This window comes from Bos grunniens, chromosome 6 (assembly GCF_055505025.1).
Source record: "Bos grunniens cultivar Pamir isolate PY7600 chromosome 6, Bosgru_T2T1.0, whole genome shotgun sequence".
In the NCBI taxonomy this organism is placed as follows: domain Eukaryota; kingdom Metazoa; phylum Chordata; class Mammalia; order Artiodactyla; family Bovidae; genus Bos; species Bos grunniens.
Window position 1 is genome coordinate 58,082,388 of NC_141170.1, and position 26,084 is coordinate 58,108,471.

General features: G+C 41.0%; 1 protein-coding gene across 44 annotated transcripts in view; it reads right to left on the bottom strand.

Annotated features, from left to right (window-relative positions):
• Window positions 1-26,084, bottom strand: part of LIMCH1 (LIM and calponin homology domains 1) — a 350,645-nt gene that overhangs the window by 162,696 nt on the left and 161,865 nt on the right. For 41 of the 44 annotated variants that reach the window (XM_086405968.1, XM_086405966.1, XM_086405956.1 and 38 more), the window contains exon 3: window positions 19,941-20,010. In XM_086405968.1, the coding sequence (XP_086262094.1) occupies window positions 19,941-20,010 (70 nt within the window). Of the gene's footprint in view, window positions 1-1,045; window positions 1,257-19,940; window positions 20,011-26,084 lie in introns of those variants that run through there. The other 3 variants (XM_086405946.1, XM_086405945.1, XM_086405973.1) reach the window with 2 other exon arrangements.

Here is a 26,084-nt window from a genome sequence, read left to right on the forward strand (position 1 = left end):
AGCCAAAGCGTGCGGCTCGGTGTGACCTGACCTTTACACGGCTCTGCACCCACCCACGCCACGCAGAACAACCTGCTTCTCCTCAGGCTGCTGAATCAGCCCGGCTGGGAAGAGCCCGAAGAGGAGCTCAGACTCCGACACATTTGGGCTATTCAGCACCATGAAGGAAATAGCAGGCATTCAGCGAGGGAATAAAATTAAGGAGTTGGCTGAATAAAGGTGATAAAAATAGATTTTCCAACTCCACGAAGATGAATCATTTTGCCATGGGGATTCGCCAGGCTCTGTTTCAGCTTTGTTTTCAACCCAGCCTCATAAATTTGACTGAGGAAAATTTCCTTCCCCTAGATAACCAGTGCCATGAAGCGTTTAGTATTCAGACAGTTCTGACAGGATTTTATTAGAGAATTGTCCAGAAATAACCTCCATCCCTTCTCTATCCTGCAGTAAATATTGACTCTGAAGGACAAGAGTGGGCTGGGCTGAAATGAGTAGCCTTTGACCCCAGACTCACCATCCTCTACTCCCCCCTCAATTTTCTCCTCAATTCTTTCCCTCCTCATTTTAAGAAATAGACATTTTCAGAAAGCAAAGAGGACAGTGGAAGAAAGCAGAATGTGAGGGGAACTCAGGTGAAACAACACCTCACAGGTATGCCATCACATCTTCCCCAGTTCACCGCGTGCTACTGAGGAACACATCTCTTAAGATGTAGCCGAGTTGCTTTTAATTCACAAAAATTCTTGAGAAATCCTCTTTATTTTGACTTTTTATCTATATGCCTTCCATGACACACCCCAAAAGGAAAAAAATAATGCTTTCCTTAGACAGTAAGAAAACTTCATTAAAAGCAACAGGTGGTAAAAATATCAGGGGACAAGGTAAGCTCCATAGGAAAGCAATTCTGGTGTATTCTAGCCATATCATGAATGTATACAAAGGAACGTTTTTTAAAAAACTAAAAGTGATAAAATCTAAATAGCTTCCTTCCTTCACTCATGGACACCCATCGTCGTGTATTTTTCTCATAATGGATTTTACTTACCCCTCCACGGCCTCATAGTCCACATACAACTCCAGCATACCCACACTCGGGAGGCGGGTAGGACATCTGTCCTGGGTGCTCCAGTCAGCCCCCACACAGCAGCCAAAATGCCCTTACATCTCCTTTCTGAAAACAGTCCTCAGCGCAGCAAACCCTGCTCTGCCCCGAGCAGGCTGCTGCAGCTGAAATGCTGATGCAGTGAAAGAGAACTAACTGGAAGAGAGCATGATTGCCACACCTATTGGGGAGGGAGGCGGAGAGTTCTGCTCCCACTGAGGAAGGGGGACAGAATTCCCTAGACGTAGAGATGCCCCGGGCGATCCTGCAGGAGAGCTTTGTGGCAGCAGCTGCTGCAGAGTCAGCACTCAGCGCAATGGGTAAACCTGGATCTGCAGTAGGGCCCTAGGACCTGAGGGAGGGGAGTTCGTGTCCCAGCTCTGGAAGGAAGCAGCCTCACGACCCCAGGCAAGTCACTGCCCTCTGAATCTCAGTTTCCTCATTTGGAACAATATTCTGTGACAGCGGGGCTTCCCTGGTAGCTCTGATGGTAACGAACCTGCCTGCAATGCAAGAGATGCAGAGATTTGGGTTCGATCCCCGGATTGGGAAGATCCCTTCTAGAAGGGAATGGCTACCCATTCCAGTATTCTTGCCTGGAGAATTCCATGGCAGAGGGGCCTGGCAGGCAGGCTACAGTCCATGGGGTCACAAAGAATCCGACACGACTGAGTGGCTAACACTTTCACTTTCTGTGATAACTTATGTGACGAAAAGAGTCTAGAAAAGAATGAATATATGAATATGTATAAATGAAGCACCTTGCTGCGTATCTGAAACTAACACAACATTGTACTCCAACTATACTCCAATTAAAGTAAAATATAAGATAAAAAACTTAAAAAAGCCCTTTAAATAGCTTCTAGTTATGAAAATTTAAGGCTATCAGAAAAATCATGAATATAATAAATAATAAACACAGCTACAATATATTGAAAATAGACGAGGTACCATCCACCATGTTAGGCATTTTACATGTATCATCTTATTTAATCCCACCATCCTGAGATGAGATTTATCAATCCCATTTTATAGATGAGGACACTGGGGAACTCACGCCATGATTCCCCATGAAAATAAAGGATCATCATATCCATTCAGGGTTTTGAATTTAAATGGAAGCATTTCATCTTTGTGCCTGAAACTGAGATGACATCTGAGGATGGAATTTCTGTACTGTCGAGTGATTAATGTGTTTACAATCCTCTGCTGGGGTAATTCTCAGGTACTAGTATTTATGGTTACGGCCATTCATGCTACTGCAAAACCCATTTCCCACCTGTTGTTTTTTATTAAACCTCCCTAAAGGGCATGAAATATTTCTTTGTGCAGATTCTAAAAAACAGGAATCATGAAATATGTGAGCAGAAACATCGTGTGTGGATTTACTATTTGGAATTTTCAAACGCTATAAAACACTGTTTACAGCACATTCATCATTTATAAAAGTTTATTAGATTGATATGCCCACTGACTCACTGGTATCCTGCCATTTATTGATACCAATACATCAACTGGTGGGCTGACATTTAATATTTATTAATAACTTCTGTGTTTCATTGCCTGTTTTATAGAATCCTTGCATTATGTTTTATGTTTATCATCAATCAGTCTAGGTTTTCGGCAAACTTCTTACTTTAAAATAGTTTTTAGATTTACAGAAAATTGCAAAGATAGTCCATTGTAACTTGTGTTCTGGTATTTGCTATTACTCAACAGTGGTGAGTACCATTTATCGCAACTGATGAACAAACACTGCTACACTGCCACTAACTAAGCTTCAGGTTTTATTTGGGTTTCATCAGTTTTCCACTAATGTACTTCTTCTGTTCCAAGATCCATCAAAGGCACCATACTATAATCATCATTTCTCTTAAGCTTCTTCTGGACTTTCCTTGTTTCTCAGACTTTCCTTCACAGTTTTGAGAAGTGCTGGTCAAGGATTCTGCTCCTCCATTTGGGTTTGTCTGATATTCTTCTCACTGTTAGATTGGCATTACGGGTTTTGGGGAGGAAGACCGCTGAGATAAACACCATTGCCATAACATCATATCAATCATCCTCTTATTAAATATAGGGAAAATAAGTAAAATCAAAACTTTAAACTGAATAAAGTTAATTTTCAAAAATAAAAACAACAAATTATTTACTCAGAAAGACCATATTTTATTTTGTGGAGAGAATGACAGAGAGGGAAACTAATTTTTACATCCATTTTGAGATGAAGGCAGACCTAAGATTTTAGCAGGAAGCCAGCTAATTACAAAAGAGCTGTCCAGCAAGCTCTTTTGAGGTGCTTGCCAACACAAACTTCCTACAAAACAATCTCAGATGATGGCATATTTGAAGAGAATTTGTTTCAACCTAGCAGGATCTTACTCTACCATACAATACCTTCAGGTATTTCAAGTTTTTTTCCTGTTGTCAAACCACAGAATCCCTATGAATCTGGGTTTGAAGAATTTGCTTTAAATTAGTTCCACAGAAATTCCTTCTTTAGGAAAGTTATGACTATGAAAAAAAGAAGTAAGACTTAGGCTGAAATATGTATTTCCTGCTATTATGTATATTTTTTCCTCACAGTTCCTAATTGAAGGTCTGTTCCTCAAGGGAAAAAAAGTAAGGAACTGATGTAATGTCACAAACTTTGCTAAATGCTGTTCAATGAATGATAAGGGAGAATAAGTGGTTTCTTTTTTCAAAGAATGTGTCCCCCCAACCCCCGGATAGGAAGTGGGGGTGGGGGGGACAGGAAAAAAGAGTTTTACAGCACTTCTATATATAACCTTCCACCTCTGCAGAGACATAAAATAATTATGGAAACAAGTGTGGAAAAATAATTTGTGGTGTATAAAGGGATATTAGACTTCAACTAGCATGTCTAGGCATTCATAACCATGTGAATAAGAATTTCATTCCTTGACTGGCTCACTCACTGCTATGGACTAAACTGTGTCCCCTTTTTAAATTGATATGTTGAAGTCAGAACCCCCAGTAACTCAGAACTGTGACTGTATTTGGAGGTAGTGACTTCAAAGAAGGGATTATGTTCAATTGGGTCATTTAAAGCAGGCCCTAATCCAGTATGATTGGTGTCATTATTTTAAAAAATGAGATTAGGATACAGAGGAAGACCAAGTGAAGACCCATGGAGACGACCGCCATTTTCAAGCTAAGGAGAGAGGCAACCAACCCCGCCTCTGCTTGACTTCATTTCTCTCCTTTAAGGCACCCAATCTGCTATACTTTGTTATGGCGGCAAATTAATCTGCTTATCGAGCATTAAGAGTGAAGAATCAAGGGTATAAGAAAGGCTAGAGGGTATGAGACTGGTTGGATATTACATCTCAATAAACCATTAATTATGTGAAGATCTAAGTTACTATCTCTCATGATTTCCATATCTAAGTGCAACTGCTAATGACTCCTCCTGTGGTCTCAAACTTCTTTCATCATCCCAACCTCCCCCACCTCCCCTTCCAATGAAAGTCAAACACTACAAAGAGCAGACTATAATTTGTGTGTGTGGCGGGGGAGGGACACTTCAAAGTTTGTGTTTATAGAAAAAGAAATAATGTGTCTTCATATATACTTCAGCATAAGGATTTAAATTTAAAATCAGCCATTCATTAACCTAGTCCAATTTCTTATACGTTTTTCCATGAGTTCCAAACCAACATTTTCCAACTGTCTGCCAGACATCTGTACATGAATATCTCTTAAAGGTAGCCAACTCAATACATCCAAAAGAGAATTCATCTTTTCTCTTGGAATCCATTTCTCATCCCCTGTTCCCATGATGTCTATTACTGGCATCACAATTCGCCAAGTTGCTGAAATCCAAAATGTAGATGTCATTTTCCTAAGATTATTTATTATATTTCATTAATTCCAAGTCGTACAATTTTTTTACCTCTAAAATAATGATGCATCTTTCCATTGCTGGTATGTTAACATTGTGTTATAATTTAATTAATGAATTTAAAAAATTAGTTATGTAATTTTTAAGTGGTATGTCTTAAAATTAAGGGCACGTTACTGTCAGTGCAAAACATAGAACCATACATCCTGTGTCCTCATGTCCACTCTCACTGCTTCTACTAAGGTTAAGTAGGAGACATTACCTCTTGTTTGGACTACTTGTCTCCTAACTGACTTTGGTTGCTGGTCTCTTCCCACAATCTACTTTCCACATGGCCACCAAAGTTATCTGGAACACAAGATTCCTTTGTTTGCAGTGGTTCTTACTGTAGATGAGCCCAAACACTTGCAGATAGCATTTCTGTCTCAACCTACTATTCCTGGTCCACTTTTCACAATATTGATTTCTTTCAGGGACCCTGGGCTCCAGCTGCAGCCACATACAAAAAGCCACTTGCAGACAAGACCCAGGTTCCTGTGCTCAAAGCCTTTCTCATTCCATCCTCTCAGGCCAGACCGTTCTTCTCCAACCCCAATGCTGGCTGCTGCTGCTAAATCGCTTCGGTAGTGTCCGACTCTGTGCGACCCCATAGACGGCAGCCCACCAGGCTCCCCTGTCCCTGGTCTTCTCTAATTGTAGATACGTCTTTAGATCCCAGGCTTCCCAGGTGGTACTAGTGCCAAAGAACCTGCCTGCCAATGAAGGAGACATAAGAGATGTGGGTTCAATCCTTGGGTTGGGAAGATCTCTTGAGGAGGGCATGGCAACCCACTCTAGTATGCTTGCCTGGAGAATCCCATGGTCAGAGGAGCCTGGAGGGTTACCCTACAGTCCACAGGGTCGCACAGAGTCGGACGTGGCTGAAGCGACTTCGCAGTATATTCAGAATCCATACCTCTCAAAGTTCTTACTCTCAAACAGAAACTTATTCCTTGTTCTTCCTTGCATATTAACATTTCATTACTATTTCATAGTCTCCCTCTAGTAGACCTTATTTGCCTCTAGAAGGGGATTCCCCCGGAAGGCTGGAATTATGGAATTATGTCTTGAGTCATGGTGGATGTTCACTTGGAAGGCAAGAGAGAACATACCATCTCTTTCTAGTGTATATGTGTAGATGAAAACTGGGAAACAGAGCTTAGATGTCATGTGAGGGAGGTGGTCCAAGGAAAACTGTATTATTGTTAAAGTACTATAACTATAAAGGATGCTTTTTCAGGAAAATAAGAAATCCATGCCCTCCATTTCTCAGCAGATTAGGACAATCATTTCATTCACTGTGGAGGCAGTTTTTAAATACCTCCGAGTGATCCCTTCTTCCTGTACACAGGTCTTTGCGCAGTCTCCTCCCCTTGAGTGTGGGCTAGACCTGGTGACTTGTTTTTGATCAATAGAATATGGCCAAGGTGAGGAAATGTGACTTCTAAGATTAGATTATACATAATTGTGATGTCCATCTTGTTTGTTCTCTCTCAGTATCTTTCTCTCTCTCTCTCTCTTTCTGGTTCTTCTTGCTTGCTTATTCTCATGAAGCAAGCTGTCACATTGTGAGTTGTTCTATGTAAATAGGCCATTATGGCAAAGAACTGAAGATGGTTTTGGCCAACATCCTGCAACAAAACAAATCTTGTTGCTATCTACCTGAGTGTGCTTAGAATCAGATCCTTCCCTAGTCAAGTCGTAAAATGACAGCAGCCAATACCTGATGGCAGCTTTGTGGGACATCCTAAAACTAACCCAACTAAGCCAAGCCCAGATTCTAGATCCACAGGAACTTTGGAATAGTAAATGTTTTGGACTACTAACTTCAGTTCAGTTGCTCAGTCATGTCTGACTCTTTGCAACCCATGGACTGCAGCACGGCAGGCTTCCCTGTCCATCACCAAATCCCAGAGCCTGCTCAAACTCACGTTCATTGAGTCAGTGATGCCATCCAAACATCTCATCCTTTGTCATCTCCTTCTCCTTCTGCCTTCAATCTTTTCCAGCATCAAGGTCTTTTCAAATGAGTCAGTTCTTCACATCAGGTGGCCAAAGTATTGGAGTTTCAACTTTAGCATCAGTCCTTCCAATGAATATTCAGGACTGATTTCCTTTAGGATTGACTGGTTTGATCTCCTTGCAGTCCAAGGGACTGTCAAGAGTCTTCTCCAACACAGTTCTAAAGCATAAATTCTTCATCACTCAGCTTGCTTTAGAGTCCAACTCTCACATCCATACATGACTACTGGAAAAACCATAGCTTTGACTAGACAGAACTTCGTTGGCAAAGTAACATCTCTGCTTTTTAATATGCTGTCAAGGTTGGTCACGGCTTTTCTTCCAAGGAGCAAGCGTCTTTTAATTTCATCACTGCAATCACCATCTGTAGTGATTTTGGAGCCCAGGAAAATAAAGTCTCTTATTGTTTCTAGTGTTTCCCCATCTATTTGCCATGAAGCGATAGGACCAGATGCCATGATCTTTGTTTTCTGAATGTTGAGGTTTAAGCCAGCTGTTTCACTCTCCTCTTTCACTACCATCTAGAGGCTCTTTAGTTCTGCTTTGCTTTCTGCCATGAGGGTGGTGTCTTCTGATATCTGAGGTTATTGATATTGCTTCTGGCAATCTTGATTTCAGCTTGTACTTCATTCAGCCTGGCATTTCACATGATATACTCTGCATATAAGTTAAATAAGCAAGGTGAAAATACACAGCCTTGATGTACCCTTTTCCCAATTTGGAACCAGTTCTTTGTTCCATGTCTGGTTCTAACCGTTGCTTCTTGACCTGTATCAGATTTCTCAGGAGGCAGGTCAGGTGGTCTGGTATTCCCATCTCTTTCAGAATTTTCCACTGTTTGTTGTGATCTACACAGTCAAAGGCGTTGGCATAGTCAATAAAGCAAAAGTAGATGTTTTTCTGGAACTGTCTTGCTTTTTTTATGATCCAAAGGATGTTGGCAATTTGATCTCTAGTTACTCTGCCTTTTCTAAATCCAGCTTGAACATCTGAAAGTTCTCAGTTCACATACTATTGAAGCCAACTTGGAGAATTTTGAGCATTACTTTGCTAGCGTGTGAGATGAATGCAATTGTGCAGTAGTTTGAACATTCTTTGGCATTGCCTTTCTTTGGGATTGGAATGAAAACTGATCTTTTTAGTCCTGTGGCCACTGCTGCATTTTCCAGATTTGCCGGCATATTGAGTGTAGCACTTTCACAGCATCATCTTTTAGGATTTGAAATAGCTCAACTGTAATTCCATCACCTCCACTAGCTTTGTTCCTAGTGATGCTTCCTAAGGTCCACTTCACTTCATATTCCAGGGTGTCTGGTTCAAGGTGAGTGGTCATTACCATCGTGATTATCTGACATTTCTGTGTATTCTTGTCACCTCTTCTTAATCTCTTCTGTGTCTGTTAGGTCCAAACTGTTTCTGTCCTTTGTTTTTGTGCCCATCTTTGCATGAAATGTCCCCTTGGATCTCTAATTTTCTTGAAGAGATGTCTAGTTTTTCCCATTCTACTGTTTCCTCTATTTTTCTTTTTTTTTTGCATTGATCACTTGGGAAGGCTTTCTTACCTCTCCTTGCTATTTTTTGGAACTCTGCATTCAGATGGATATATCTTTCCTTTTCTCCTTTGCTTTTCTCGTCTCTTCTTTCCTCAGCTATTAGTAAGGCCTCCTTGGACAACCATTATATACTCATAAGGGATTTGATTTAGGTCATACCTGAATGGTCTAGTGGTTTTCCCTACTTTCTTCAATTTAAGTCTGAATATGGCAATAAGGAGTTCATGATCTGAGCCACAGTCAGCCCCCAGTTTTGTTTTTGCTGACTGTATAGAGCTTCTCCATCTTTGGCTGCAAAAAATATAATCAATCTGATTTTGGCATTGACCATTTGGTGATGTCCATGTGTAGAATCATCTCTTGTGTTGTTGGAAGAGGGTATTTGCTATGACCAGTGCATTCTCTTGGCAAAACTCTGTTAGCTTGCCCTGCTTCATTTTGTACTCCAAGGCCAATCTTGCCTATTACTCCAGAGATCTCTTGACTTCTTACTTTTGCATTCCAGTCCCCTATGATGAAAAGGACATCTTTTTTGGTGTTAGTTCTAGACCACTAAATTCAGATGTAGTTTGTTATACAGCATGTGTGTGTGCATGCTAAGTGGCTTCAGTCACGTCTGACTCTTTGCAACCCTATGGATTGTAGGCCGCCAGGCTCCTCTGTCAATGGAATTTTCCAAGCAAGAATACTGGAGTGGATATCTCCTACATTGGCAGGTGGGCTCTTCACAGCAGTGGATAACTGATATACACTCACCAAATAAGAAAATCAGAAAACAGATAATAAACACAGGATGAGTGGAAAGAACCAAAAACAAAAACAAAAAAACCTCTTACTGAGTCTTCCCAAGTACTCAAACAATATGGAAAAGGAGACTAACTTATTGGTCCAAGCACTCAGCAGATAACCACAAGCTAGCCTGTTCCAGTGGCCATCAGCATTCTCCTGGTCCAGCTCACTGTGGAGAATGGCTCTTACCAGCTGATACACTTTTATTTCTGTACTCACTGTGTGCCAAGTCTTTTGGTTTAGGTAGTAAGTTAACTGTAATCCTGGTTCCTAAGAGTGATAATACGTAGGGGGCAATATACCTAGAACATTCCTTTAGCTCAGGGAAAGCCATAAATGGCTTTCTGAGCTGTTTGAATTTTATTCCTTATATGCAGTGGGCAGCTATAGAAGGTTGTATGTGTGCATGCTCAGTCACTTAGTTGTGTCCAACTCTTTGTAACCCGTGGACTGTAGCCTGCCAGGCTCCACTGTCCACGGGATTTTCCAGGCATGAATACAGGGGTGGGTGTCTTTTCCAGGGGATCTTCCTGGCCCAGGGGTCAAACCCACATCTCCTGCATTGCAGGCAGATTCTTTACTACTGCAGCACCTGGGAAGCCCTTTTATAAAGTTATCTGACAAGTTATCTGAGAAACCTGTATGCAGGTCAGGAAGCAAGTTAGAACTGGACATGGAACAGCAGACTGGTTCCAAATAGGAAAAGGAGTATGTCAAGGCTACATATTGTCTCCCTGCTATTTAACTTCTATTCAGAGTACATCACGAGAAACTCTGAGCTGGATGAAGCACATGCTGGAATCAAGATTGCCGGGAGAAATATCAATAACAAAAGATATGCAGATGACACCACCTTTACGGCAGAAAGTGAAGAACTAAAGAGCCTCTTGGTGAAAGTTAAAGAGGAGGGTGAAAAAGTTGGCTTAAAGCTCAACATTCAGAAAACTAAGATTATGAATCTGGTCCCATCACTTCATGGCAAATAGATGGGGAAACAGCGGAAACAGTGGCTGACTTTATTTTGGGGGGCTCCAAAATCAACTGCAGATGGTGACTGTAGCCATGAAATTAAAAGACACTTACTCCTTGGAAAGAAAGTTATAACCAACCTAGACAGCATATTAAAAACCAGAGACATTACTTTGCCAACAAAGGTCTGTTTAGTCAAGGCTATGGTTTTTCCAGTGGTCATGTATGGGTGTGAGCCCAAGCAGGACTACAAAGCAAGCTGAGCACCAAAGAACTGATGCTTTTGAACTGTGGTGTTGGAGAAGACTCTTGAGAGCCCCTTGGACTGCAAGGAGATCCAACCAGTCCATTCTAAAGGAGATCAGTCCTGGGTGTTCATTGGAAGGACTGATTTTGAAGCTAAAACTACAATACTTTGGCCACCTGATGCGGAGAGCTGGCTCATTTGAAAAGACCCTGATGCTGGGAAAGATTGAGGGCAGGAGGAGAAGGGGACACCAGGGGATAAGATGGCTGGATGGCATCACAGATTCAATGGACATGAGTTTGGGTAGGCTCCGGGAGTTGGGGATGGACAGGGAGGCCTAGCGTGCTGCAGTTCATGGGGTCACAAAGAGTCGGACACAATTGAGCCACTGAACTGAACTGAACTGAAGGGACCTGAAACAATCAATACTTTTAGAAGGTACCTGTGGAAACTGTTACCCCTGGCAGCATACAAGCCATGCTGACTTGGGAGGCACTGAACAAAGAAAACCCCCCTAGGTTCACAGTCCACCATTTAACTGAATGCAGGATCAAGTGTACCAAGGAGCGCATGGGTTTTATTGTTGTTTTCCCCTCCAGTTTGCACTTTTTTATGTCTAAAGCTACTAAAAGGCTAACCACCACTCTTGCTTGGGCTTGGTTTGGGCATCCAACCTGAGAGCAGCAAATTGAGCATTCCTTCTGTGTGTGGTGTGGGAACACAACTGAGATTTCTCTTACTGTGCCAGGGATGAGGATAAAGGAACGTGTGTCATTAAATTCAATTTTGGCTGAGATTCTTTACAAGGTCTCTTCATTTCCCTCAGTGAAATGTACCTCCTATGTACAGAGCATCACTCAAACACCAGTTTCCACTTGGCTCCCAAGGAAGAGCAAGACCACCTCCAGAGACACCCTCCCCCCACCCCTCCCCACATCACACCATGCAACTGCCTTAGGAAAAACACACAGGGTGGGTGTGTTCCAAGTCTCTGGTCTCTGCCTGCCTATGAATGAGAACTGCATCTGCATCTTCCCGAACGTTTGTTGTCCTGAATCAGAATCATGATTCTGGGGAGGCATTGAAAGGTGCTGAGCCTAGCTGGATTGATTTGCACCTGAAAAGGCGGAGGGTAGTAGAGGCAGAGAAAAGGTTGAGTAGAGAGACAAGAGCCAGCAGAGTGTGAGTCTGGACAACCTCAGGTGGTTGGTATGGGAAAGATTTGTAGGAGGTGCTGGCAAGAATGAGAGGGGTGTGTGTGTGTGTGTGTGCACACGTGCGCACAGAAAGACAGTGAGAGGAGACCAAGAGGAGGGTATTTTAGCAGGTTTTATCGAATGTTAGAATGGAATCACCGACATTTTTTGGAAAGACCCTCAATGGACATGAATTTGAGGAAACCCTGGGAGATAATGAAGGACGGGGAAGCTTGCATGCTGCAGTCCACAGAGTTGCAAAGAGTCAGACACGACTTAGTGACTGAACAACAACAGTAAAGATGTCTAAAGATCGCCTATTAACATCAGTTGTTGAACTGGTACTTCACTGACTATGATGCTGGAGGTGCAGCCACATGGAAATTGCTTTCATAGGATAGTGGAAATTTTACATTTACAGGGCTCTTTAAAACACGCCACTGCTTCAGTCTGATGAAATTAATAGATCTTAAATGAGAGGGATGAGAGGTGGTCTTCTGAAAACATGACATCTCTTTAGAGACTGTTGCTTCCAAACAGATATTCAGGAATGCTGAGGTTTAGCGGACTATTGTAAGGCCTCATGGAGATAGTGTAACACAGTAGAAAAGACAGAGTCTAGAGCTGGATGAATCAGGGTCCAAATCTCCATATCACCTCTTTTTTTATTGGAAAGCTGGTAACCCACCTCTTAGCACCCTTGTCTCCTGAGATTATAGCTAAGGCATAGCACTAACTGCATCACAGGGCAACTGTAAAGATCAAGAAGGATACACCTTGCACTTTGTACACAGGTGGGTTTTAATATATTAATATGATGGTTATCATTATGGGGACTCACACCCCTGGCCTCCCTCTTTGCTTCTCTGCTTCCTTCCTGGCCTGAGACAATCATTTGACTGGAAGAGAAACAGAGGCAGAGATGAGAACCCTGGCCAGCTTCTTCTGGGGGGACCCATAATAAAACTGTTACAGGGATGGAAAACACGCTAGAATTTCTAAATGAAACTATAAAATTGAAACCTAAAATATAAGACATTGACAAGGGTGAACTGAAACAGACAAGGGCTAATCTCCAGTCAGGATTTGCAGGAAACCACTTCTTGGCAGGTAGACACTCAAAATATCTGGGACTCAAATTTACTGCATTGTCATCTTCTGAAAATCATGAAGTTTGAATAAGGCCTTTCACTCAGACTACTCAGTTTTCAATAGCTTCCTATGTTTACCTTTGTCCAAAACAATACTTTTTTAATCTTCTCATAATGTGGAAATTGCCACTGCCTTTTCATCATTCCTCCTTTTCTGATCTCTCTCAAACAATGAAACATCAACTGCTCTGGTATCGCTTTCATAAAATAAAGCAGATATCTTATGAAAGCCTCCTAAAGTCCACAAAGTTTATGGGAACTTACATTTTTATCCATTTGAGAAAACTCAGCTCTAAGCATATTTGAAATCTTATCTTTTGATTAGAAAAAATACCTGTTTTTCCTAAAGAATAAATTTTTGAGTGGATCAGAGTAACTAAATGGTAGGATAATTCTACCAGTTACCTTCCTGCTAGAACCTACTGAGCTTCACTGAGTGCAAATTCCCAGCATTTATCAGGTGAAGTGAGCCCTTTCACAGAACTTGGAAAGATATTTTGAAGATGTTGGACAGCAGAAACCCCAAAAAAGAGATGAGCTGAAAAAGTGAGTCTTTGCTGTCTGTCCCGTCTTTCTCACAAGACGTAAAATAGTTGTCATTTACATGTGTCATTTACAAATACTCCCATTTTCAACTGGGAGAATTTGTGAGTAATATAACCACGGAGAAAGGTGGTCTGTGCTTCGGACTCATCTCAGCTTTTACTGTTGTGTGATCGTCCCCTCTATGGACCCCTGTTCCTCTATAAAACAAATATACCTAAGATGCCCTTCCTGCAGTAAAATTCTTTCTCTTCTCCGATTGCTTCTCTTGGATTCACATGCAAGATCAAGCAAATATTTCATGACAGCCCTAGGAGGGTTCAGCACCTAAGGGCGAATCCTCAAATACCTATTTCCAATTACACACACACACACCAACAACACACAAATACCTATTTCCAATTACATACACACACACCAACAACACACAAATACCTATTTCCAATTACACACACGCACACACATACACCAACAACACACAAATACCTATTTCCAATTACACACACACACACCAACAACACACAAATACCTATTTCCAATTACACACATACACACACACACACTGGCTGTTACAACTAAAATCCGGGTGAGAAAAGACTTAATGTCCAAATTCCTATTGCAAGCAAGGATTTCATACATATATGTCTCCTGCACAAAGTCTGATGTTTCTGGATGAAACAGAATTTACCATGATCTCTAACCACCATTAAACTGAGTTTCAGGATGTGGCTTGATTACACAATACTGTCAAACTGGCTAAATAAAGGGCAGCGTTTTTAAAAGTTGTTGCTATGCCAAAGACCTAAATTTGAGGTCTTTCTCTCTGGCAACAGCTAACAGTGTCACTCACACCTAAAAAAGAATGCAAGCATCTGCAGGCAGTCACCATGCGGCCGTGCATGTCAGCGATCGCTACAGAAGAAACACAGACCCAGATCCAGGGTCTTTGCATTCTTGCCAGGAAATGATTTTCAGCTACTTTGTTTTAACACCTTCACCCCTGAATTCTTTGTAACCACAGCTCAACTCAGGGGATAAAATACACCTATTCATGCCTTTGTAAATCTACACATGTTTATAATTTGGGATTGCTATGTGAAAACACACTTTTCTATTTATCTTCAAGTCAAGCAGCTGGGCCATCTTAATGGATTTTTCTCAGCACCAGGCCATTAAGTCACACAGGCATGGGTTCCAGGCATGGAGATCCCCCTGGCCATACTTCTTAGATCTCCATGGCCCCTGCTACTAAGGACTGATTAACGGGTAGATGGTCAGTGACCTGTCAACTCCCTGACAAAGTACAAACCAACCTAGAAGTCTGCAGATGCATTTGAGGAATGCTGTTTGTTCTTTCCCGAGTGTCACAAATATGGGTGGAAGAAATGTCATGTGAAGAATATATTCATACAAAAGGTTGCAGCTCTACACATCCAAGATAGTCTCTGCTACCTTCAAATCTACTGCTCACCTGCAGTCCCCTTTCCTTCTCCAAACAGGTAAGAGAATTAATGTTTCAATCTCCAATGTTTTATGTTGTAAATTTTCAAGCCTAACAAAATCCTGCAAGAAGGGTACCATGACAACTGCATATCCTTTATCTAGATACAAAATTTTACATTTCCCTCCTTCCCTGCCCCGCTTCCTGCCCCCCTCTCTCCCCCTTCCCTCCATCTCTCCATGTGTATATGTATATAAAATGATACATTATATGCACAAACCTCTTTTTGCTGAACATCTTGAGGATTAGTTGTACATGTTGTGACATTTCATGTCTAAAGACTCTAGCTTTTGTTCATCTAACATTAAGAATATTCCCCTGTATCCACCACTGTCTTTGACAAGATAGTTAACATGTAAAAGAAATTCAACATTGGGGAAACACTGTTATCTAATATTCAATCTGCACTCAAATTTCCCCACTGTCCCAATATGTCTAATACAGTTGCTCATTCTCAATCAAGGATCAGACATGGCATTTGGCTGTCATACCTTCTTAGCCACCTTTCATCTGCAACAGTTGGGGGGCGGGCCACTGACAGAGTTAAGGAATGTACACCAGTTGTTTTATGGAATGTCCCTCAATTTGGACTGGTCTGATTTGTTTCCTCAGAATTGGATGTAGGCTAAAGATTTTGGTAAACACTTCCTCAGGGTGATGCTGTGACTTCTTTGTGCATCCCTAGGACACCTGTTATCCCTGCACCCATTATAGGCATTGGTAAGTAAGAGCATGGGCTTTGGATCCATCTTAGTTTTTACTCGGAGAAGGCAATGGCACCCCACTCCAGTACTCTTGCCTGGAAAATCCCATGGACGGAGGAGCCTGGTAGGCTGCAGTCCATGGGGTCGCGAAGAGTTGGACACGACTGAGCGACTTCACTTTCACTTTCATGCATTGGAGAAGGAAATGGCAACCCACTCCGGTGTTCTTGCCTGGAGAATCCCAGGGACGGGGGAGCCTGGTGGGCTGCCGTCTATGGGGTCACACAGAGTCGGACACGACTGAGGTGACTTAGCAGCAGCAGCAGTTTTTACTGTTTGTGTGATCTTAAAGCTAGCTACAGTGCTTAAACATGAATACTAAATCATTTACACACCTTGAATTGCAAACTAATAACAATAGTTATTCAAAAATCTTACTGCCCAGATCATATTTCAATACAGCTGTCTTTTTTGTCTCTATTAACTCATTTTCTCATAAACCAGGAGATGCTAACAGTATTCTATAAAAGAGATCATATGGACCATAAACACCAAAGGCTTCACAAAGGAGGTGATTTTGCACTGGCTCTTGATAAGTAAATAAGATTTAGTCAAGAAGAGCAGAGAGAGATATATTCATAAGAAGTGTCATGAGCAAAGGCTTCATACATAACAGTGAATAACATCTGAGGACCTATGAGTTGATGGTAATAATCTAGGTAAGAGATGAGGAAGACCTGCTCTAGGCCTTATCGAGTGGCCAACGAAATGCAAACAAGTAGACAGACTGAAGACAGTTGCCATATTCTAAAACCAATACAATATTGTAAAGTAAAAAATAATAATAATAAAGAAATGATAAATGGTTTAAAAAAATAATTAAAAAAAGTAAAAAAAAAAAGAAAGTTGCCGTATTATTTAATAGCTCAACGACGGCAACTGCATGTTTCTGATGCCTTCCTGACATCGGTGGGCAGCAGTGGTCATTTAAGTCTAATTTGAATATGAACAGTGTGAGATGTTCAGTAGGACATCCAGACCGAGCTGTCCAATACACAGAACAAGAGACCTGGAGATCAGGAGAAAAAACCTGGTAAGAAGTGATGACTTGGGGCAATGCTACGAAGAGTTGAGGTCACGAAGACAGACAGGAACATCAGTGTAGAAAGGAAGCAGATGACAGATCTGAAGAGCAAACTCTGGAAGAACCTTAACAGGATGGGGAAAGGGCACAGAAGGGTAGCAGTTCTGTTTCTTGTTGGTACCCCAACTTGTGCACTGGGTTTTGGAGATGTTGATCTGGTGGTAATTGGAGAAGAGGGAAAAAAAAAAAGAGAGAGCTTGACCAGATTTGTAGATTAAGGAATCATGAGTGAATGGGCAAAAATTAATTATACATAAATAAGTATTTTTTTTGGACTAAAGATAACTCCGCTGTGTGTTTTTTCCAACACCAGCAAGCAATTAACTCAGTTCTGACACTCTTCACCTGGGGATAGTGTCAGATGTCCCAGGTCAAGGCTCAGTCCCATTAAGACTGTCCCCACAAAAAAATTAATAAAAAAAGGACTGCCCCCATTTCAGATATCAGTCTCAAGTCCAGGTGGTCAGCTGGGCTTCTGAACAATGAGCTATAAACCACAGGTTCTCAAGATCTCCTTCTTGGGTTTGATTAATTTGCTAAAGTGGCTCAAAGAACACAAAGAAACACTTACTTAGGCCTATCAATTTATTACAAAGAATATTATAAAGGATTCAGAACAGCTAGATTAAGAAGTACATAGAGCAAGGTATGTGGGGAGGCACATAGAGCTTCCATGCCGTCTGGGTATGCCACTCTCCTGGGATCTCCATGTGTTCACCAATCTGAAAACTCTCCGAATCACGTCCTTTTGGTTTTTTATGGAGGCCTCATTACATAGGCAAGACTGATTAAATCACTGACACGGGTAACTCAACCAACCTCCAACCCCTCTCCCCTCTCTGGAAGTCAGTGGGGTGGGACTTTAAGTTCCAACTCTCTCATCATGAGGTTGGTTCCCCTGGCAACCAGCCCCCGTCTTTGGGACTTTCCAAAAGTTACCTCATTCAGGTGGGGCTGAAAGGAGCTTGTTATAAAGAACAAGATACTCCTTCACCTTTATAGAACTGGAGCCATTTCAGGAACTGATGACAGAAGACCGAGTATTACAACAAAAGATGTTTCCATTGTTCTCATGGCTTAGGAAATTCCAAGGGTTTTAGGTGCTCTGTGCCAGAAACAGACAAAGTCCAAATACATATTGCTTATTACAAATCACAGTATCACAATAACAAATCAGTCAAGAAAATATAAGTGATATAGGATGGGATAAAATGGAAAACCATTACTTGGAAAAGACCAAGGAAACAGAAATGATGGAAAGGATAAAATGGAAAGGAAATTCAAATGAAAAAAAAGAAGAAGGACAAGTTAGGGGTGTAAAAAAGCAGCAGAGGTGCCCTGGTTCTCTCGAATCACACGGCCTGCCTGTTCCAAAGCAGAGGCAACAGGTAAAGAACAATGCTTGATCTGCTAGAAGAAACCAACATAAACATCAATGCATGTGTCTCAAACCCTTAATTTTGCTCCAATTATTTACGATTCAGTTTAAATTAATATTTATAAAACCCTTCTCTCCTTAGCTTCTGGACTGAGAGCTGCTTCCTGCAGCCATGTGGGTTTCACTGGTGCCTTCCTTGACTTCTTGCTATAAGTTTTGCTCCTATAATATTATATATTAGACTTCCAAGGTCTGGAGATGCCACATGCTTGGGGCCAAACAGATATCTGTCAGCTTCATTAAAGCAATGGCCTTAACATTTGAAAGAGATGGATTTAATAAAAAGTTTTAAAATAACTAATACATGTACACATTAATGAATATATTAAAGTGTGATTTGTAATAAGCAATATGTATTTGGACTTTGTTTCTGGCATATATTAATACATGTACACATTAATGCATAATATTAATATACATAATATACAGATTTTTAATTAGATTATTTAAATCCATTTCTTCCAAATTTAACTATCTATGTATTGACTTACTTGGCTACCTGATTCTGATGAATGAAATTAGAAAGATTTTTAATAACTAATTACCAATGTACTACTAACCAGAATGGGAAATAAAATGCACTGGCAGAAATAGCAATTCTTACAATTTAAAAAAATCCATTTCATTCAACTTGCTTAAACCATGTACCTAATTAATGACCCCCACAGTTCTCAAACATAATTTTGTTGGTGTTGTTGCATCAAATTTCAATTAGTCATTGTCATATGACTGTGAAGCAAATCATCAAGTCTAAGTAGGAGCCTGCTTAAATTCTTGACATTTTTCTAATTGTTTTTTGCAAGACCACAGGCACAGAAGGCACCACAATGAAAACAGTCGAAGCATTGTTACTAAGCCACACATACCCTCAGCTTCCTGTGCACACATGTACCTGTACACGTACACGTGTGTGTGTGAGGGCGCATGTGTGAGCCCAGACATATGCACCGTGTTGCTTCTAGAGCTAAGGTTTGTTCGTCCTTTTGACCTTTCACCTTTTTCTTATTAGCAAAAGGTAACAACAATTAAGCAATAAAAATTAGTTGCCAAGAATTATGAAACATATCAATGCATGAAGAAGAATCCTGCATCTGACTACATGTGAACATTTGAGTTTTACTGGTTTTAGCTGGGTAGGTTCAGAAGAACCAGGGGTTTGCTTAACAGTTCTCCAGACAATAGAATCACCTCAGTGACTGTTATGTCTTTAGAAAGTTGGTCTACAAATGTGGTACTTAAACGCAAGTAGATTTATAAGACTGAAAACAGCAATTTATCATGAAAATGCTGCTTGTTCATCATGAAATTCTTTTTCTCACTACCCTTTCTCTTCTTCATTCCAGGGGAATGCAGAGAACTGAAATGAGAAAACCATAATTACCATCGCATTCCTCCCCTCAGGTCAATTTAATTACCAGCTTCTCACCCCAAAACAAATTTAACTCCTTAAGAATGAACGTTATTCTTATCACTCATGGGAAAAACATAAAGATTAAAATGACATTTAGGCATAACTGCAATCTTTCATTTTTAAGTGACCTCACAGTTTAATGGCTTCAATGCATTCTCATTCATGTGGAATATATACTGCAGGAAAGAACTGTAATAAATGGCATTGTCATGACCCGTAGGTTAGAGCAAAGGAATATTGGAAGATAAATCTCAATTCTGGATACTCACCAATCCTGCAATGGGGGTAGGCAATCTATTGATCTTTTTAACAAGTCCTGGCTTTATAGCATTCAGCAACCTGTCATGAAAAAGACAGAAAGTTAAGCGAGACATAAAGCAAGATGGATCACACAAATCACCTTTATCCGGGGCTACAACTAAATTGCTGAATAGGAAAAGCAGTGAATTTAAAGCATGTAGTAAATCTCAATAATCTGTGAGCCTTTGTGCATCCCAGTGAAGAACTTTGCCAACATCAAGTTTGTCCATGGCAGGTGAAGTTTTAGAATTTGGAAATAATGAGAGAAAAGAAAGGATGGAAATTCAGGGGAAAAGACAAAGATGTGAGCTGGACTGAGCCTGGGAGGGAATTGTCTAGGATGGGAGCCAGGTACTGCTACACACCAAGGCTGCTTCCCAGTCTCCTGGCTAAGGCAGAGGTCTCTCCAGGGATGCACTGAGTTCAGAGACCAACATCTATCTTTGCAAATAATTTGCCAAGATTAATTCTTCCTCCAGACTTTCTTGGTCTTTGAAGAGAGTGGCTTGTTAAATGTGGTGAGCTTTGCTTAAGAGAGGAAAGAATATGTTTAGCAAGAGGTTAGCCAATTATATCCTGCAGATCTGAAACAACGCTGGCCACAATTCCCTAGGTATAAAAGATATGTGACCCAAACATTTTGGGGGTAAAGGTTGAAATCATGTAAAAATGGTAATACAAAGGAATGCAAGAGAAGCAACCATAACTGTTTATCTTCAGGAAATTTCAATTCAGAGTGAAAAGAAATAAGGAAGGCAACTTGTAAAACTAAAATAGGGTTGGCATCAGGGTAACGTGGTAGAATTGTAGCATTTGCCAACTAGGGTTATTCATAAGGGAATTAATGAAGGTATGGTACTGTAGAATGGAGGCATTTATTTTTACACTCAGGAATCAGAGGAGAGGCAATAAGGTAATTTATCTCAGGACACAGGGCAAAGAGAACGTTAGGACAGGGGTTTGTTTTCTACAATTCAGGGGTAAGCAAACTATAAATCATGGGCCAAATCTGGCCCAATGCCCTTTTTTGTAAACAAGTTTTACTGGAACACAGCCTTGCCCATTCATTTACGTTTTATTTACTCCTGCTTTTGTGCTGTGACAGCAGAGCTGAGTGGTTACAACAGAGAAGCTAGAGCCCATAAATCAAACAATTTTTACTATATGGCCCTTTACCAAAAACTTTTGCCAAACTCTGTTATCATTCATGCAGTCAAAGATTATAGTAAATTATGAAGAACCTATGCTTAATAGATTTCCACAAACCAGTAACAAAAGATGCTTTGAAAGAGTCCGATAATTAGTCTTGAATTCAGCCTCTGTTTGACCTTGACACCGCCATGCATTGACAGATGGAGAAATGTTGCTACAGTGGTTATGATAGGATATTCTGGTTTTACACCAAGAATTGCCTGTTCTTGGAAACTTTCACCCCAGTTCTTAAGCGTTGCCACCAAGAGGCAATGCCCAGAGCAGCCACAAAAGAGTAGTGCCTTTTGGCCCACTGAGAACCAAGATGGCACGCCTTTCATGAATGCACTTAATTTTAACCATGAATTTAATCTTCTTAAAAAGTGTGTTTTTTATTTTATAGCTTCAGTCAGTTCAGTTCAGTTCAGTCGCTCAGTCGTGTCCGACTCTTTGCGACCCTATGAATTGCAGCACGCTAGGCCTCCCTGTCCATCACCAACTCCCGGAATTCACTCTGACTCACATCCATCGAGGCGGTGATGCCATCCAGCCATCTCATCCTCTGTTGTCCCCTTCTCCTCCTGCCCCCAATCCCTCCCAGCATCAGAGTCTTGTCCAATGAGTCGACTCTTCGCATGAGGTGGCCAAAGTACTGGAGTTTCAGCTTTAGCATCATTCCTTCCAAAGAAATCCCAGGGCTCATCTCCTTCAGAATGGACTGGTTGGATCTCCTTGCAGTCCAAGGGACTCTCAAGAGTCTTCTCCAACACCACAGTTCAAAGCATCAATTCTTCGGCACTCAGCTTTCTTCACAGTCCAACTCTCACACCCATACATGACTGCTGGAAAAACCATAGCCTTGACTAGACAGACCTTCGTTGGCAAAGTAATATCTCTGTTTTTTAATATGCTATCTAGGTTGGTCATAACTTTCCTTCCAAGGAGTGTCTTTTAATTTCATGGCTGCAGTCACCATCTGTAGTGATTTTGGAGCCCCCCAAAATAAAATCTGACACTGTTTCCACGTCTATTTGCCATGCAGTGATGGGACCAGATGCCATGATCTTCGTTTTCTGAATGTTGAGTTTTAAGCCAACTTTTTCACTCTCCTGTTTCACTTTTAACAAGAGGCTTTTTAGTTCCTCTTCACTTTCCACCATAAGGGTGGTGCCATCTGCATATCTGAGGTTATTGATATTTCTCCCGGCAATCTTGATTCCAGCTTGTGTTTCTTCCAGTCCAGCATTTCTCATGATGTATTCTGCATAGAAGTTAAATAAGCAGGGTGACAATATACAGCCTTGACATACTCCTTTTCCTATTTGGAACCAGTCTGTTGTTCCATGTCCAGTTCTAACTGTTGCTTCCTGACCTGCATACAAATTTCTCAAGAGGCAGATCAGATGGTCTGGTATTCCCATCTCTTTCAGAATTTTCCACAGTTGATTGTGATCCACACAGTCAAAGGCTTTGGCATAGTCAATAAAGCAGAAATAGATGTTTTTCTGGAACTCTCTTGCTTTTTCCATGATCCAGCGGATGTTGGCAATTTGGTCTCTGGTTCCTCTGCCTTTTCTAAAACCAGCTTGAACATCTGGAAGTTCACAGTTCACATATTGCTGAAGCCTGGCTTGGAGAATTTTGAGCATTACTTTACTAGTGTGTGAGATGAGTGCAATTGTGTGGGAGTTTGAGCATTCTTTGGCATTGCCTTTCTTTGGGATTGGAATAAAAACTGATGTTTTCCAGTCCTGTGGCCACTGCTGAGTTTTCCAAATTTGCTGGCATATTGAGTGCAGCACTTTCACAGCATCATCTTTCAGGATTTGAAATAGCTCAACTGGAATTCTATCACCTCCACTAGCTTTGTCTGTAGTGATGCTTTCTAAGGCCCACTTGACTTCACATTCCAGGATGTCTGGCTCTACTGGTTTTTCAAGTTGGAAGGCAACTTGTTCACTCTTCTCATGTTTCAGTTTAGAAAACTGAGGCCTGACAATGATGACCTGACTAAGTGGTACAGTCAGGCTTGGCATCTGAGTTCCCTGGATCAACACGTTCTCTTGGGTAGAGCTAACATCCCATAGCTTGTGATTCAAAATATACAGATAGGATGCCTGAAAAGCAGATTTCAAATGTACAAAATTCTTAAGATATATTAATTTTCTTACAGTTCGTAACACTGTCATTTTAAAATGGAGTTTTAAATAGTAGTCATATGCAGTTGTTGAAAAAGGTCATTGACTGGACATGAGTGTCGGCTAACCCAAGCTGGCCCCACCATTGGCCTGTATGTTCTGCCCACCATTCCCACAGTGGGAACCATCTTCCAGCACTCGGCCTTGAGATAAGAGCGTGTTACTGAGACTACCTGGACTGAATACGTGACTGAACCCAGTTAAAGCATCTATATAAACTCAAGATTCTGGCAAGGTTTTCCTCGTCTTTCAGCCGCCCAAGGCAAGCATCATATGTAAGTTCCTTGCTTATTAACCCTGCCACCTACAAGTCTGGTGCTACCTGCCTCTTGTGGGGGGCTCTCCTTGCCTTCTTTGTCAAGCAGACCAGGGGACCAGGTTTCAGTCTCACTTTGGGAAATCCCAAGGTTGCCAACCACCAACAGTGCTGCAATTCAAAAGGAACCCAAGGGATATCCAGTCAAACTTAAGTCTCATTGTCACTGGGATCCCACGGGGCCCCAGGCTAATCTCTGAAGTAACCTTAAAGACTTTCCAAAGAAAATATATAAAGACAGTTATAATTTTTCTAAAAAGACAGGTGTAGTATATAACATGCACCGTTCTCCACCTTATTTCTCCACTTAGCAACGTATATTGGAGGCTGAATAATTTACTCTGGAGAGCAGGCCTTGTCAATATGTTTGGACCTGTGTCCCATTTAATACCTGTGGACAGACTGATGCGGAGCAGTGGGGTGGGGCTGAAAGCCCTGGCCCTGAAGTCCAGCTGACTGACTCCAAAGTCTGGCTTGGTCACTCACTGGGGGTGTTACTATGGGCAAGCCCATGAACACCAGTTTCTTCAACTACTATAGAGAAACAACGGCAGCAGTTGCATAGGTGTCAGTGAGGCCTAAATGTGACAGAATATGTGAGAAGCTAGCACAGAGCCTTGTGCATAAGAAGCTCTCTATAAATGGTTCTCCACACTTGGCATGTAAGTATTTATTTATACTAATTCCATTCACAGCATTCTAGATCAACTACTTTCTCTAATACTTTAAAATTTTTCTAATGGAACAAAGTACCATTGTATCAGGTCCCATGTTCCTAATTAGTCAAAGTAGAAAAAAATAACAGATATCCTACCAAAAAAATCATAAATTACAAGTCCTTGTTTAACAAGGTACCCATTTTGTCTTCTATATCTAAGAGTTGTATTATTTTTAGTAATGATGGATCCACCAACTCCTCTTCTATACATGTTTAGAGTTTTAAAGTCTTAAATATTTTATTTATCCTTTGTAGAATTACACTTATTGGCAGAAATCTTTCCTGTTACATGAAGTTGTAAAAAAAAAAAAACAAAAAACAGCATTAAAATGACAGACCTTAATTAAAAGACCAAAAAACCTCCACTGTGATGTCTATCAAAATGTTTCACAGCAAATTAAAAAATAAAAAGCCACAGTGCTCTTAAATATTTGGGATATTTTCAAGATCAAGGCAGCTGTGGGTTTTTTTTTTTTTCATGTAAACATTGCCCCAGTTCCATACACAATTTACAGTACACAACAATAAAAGATAACATTGAATTCACATTGCAGAAATGCCCGTCACCTGCTTATCTTGTATTTTGCATTAAACTGAGGACATTTTCTGTATTTATTAGAATCAGATGAGAAGTTTAGCAAAACAGCTATGAGTCAAGCATATTATTCACTTGCAATTGTATTAAAAACCACTGTTGTCCCCCAACATATTAAATATAAGCATTTTTGGAAATATTTATTGATAACACGCTTTAAAGTTATGATGATGATATTTTATATTTATGAACCATCTGAGATATATTGTTCCCCAACTGTCGTGTTCTGCAGAGACAGGTCATGTATTCACTCCACCATTTTTACAGAAGAAAAGTCTGAGCCTCAAACAGGTGCGAAGGCTTCCCCAGAGATATGCACACAGAACGCAGCCAGAGGGCAAAGCCTACCACAATAAAGTTCAACTTCGGTATTTGTTATCAAAGCACAAAACAAAAACAACAAACCAAAAAAACACAAAAAACCCTCAGAGAAAACAAACAAAAACCAAAAACCCCAATAAACACTATCTAAATACAATGGGAGAATATCAACACGAGGTGGGAACACAAGGGAAAAAGAAGGGGGTATCTGCCGAGAGATGGTCAAGTGTAAGACACACGGGATCCAAGTTTCATTTACGCGTATATACAACATCCTCAGGAGCAACTGCAGAGAAAAGGAGGTGGTCATTTACTTGTGGCAACTCCCCATTCAGTGGAGTCCCACACAAGTTTCCCACCTGTGAGCCCCAAAAGCTGCAACTAGAACAGTCTGCCCTCTCTATCTGGTAACAGATTATCTTCGTACTCATCTAAAGACATTTCTGGGGCTGTGGCATAATTTTATATAACAAAAATTTAAACTTTGGTATTATTCCACATCTCCTGCATAAAATGTACCCACAACTACCATGGAGATGCAGACACAGAGAACAGACTTGCAGACACAGCGTGGGAGGGCAAAGGGAGGGCGAACTGAGAGAGTAAAGATGGAAACATATACACCACCGTATGTAAAACAGATGGCCAGTGGGGCTTTGGTGCATGACACAGAGAGCACAAACCAGTGCTCTGTGACAGCCTAGAGGGGTGGGATGGGGTGGGAGACGGGAGGGAGGTTCAAGAGGGAAGGGAAATATGTATACCTGCGGCTGA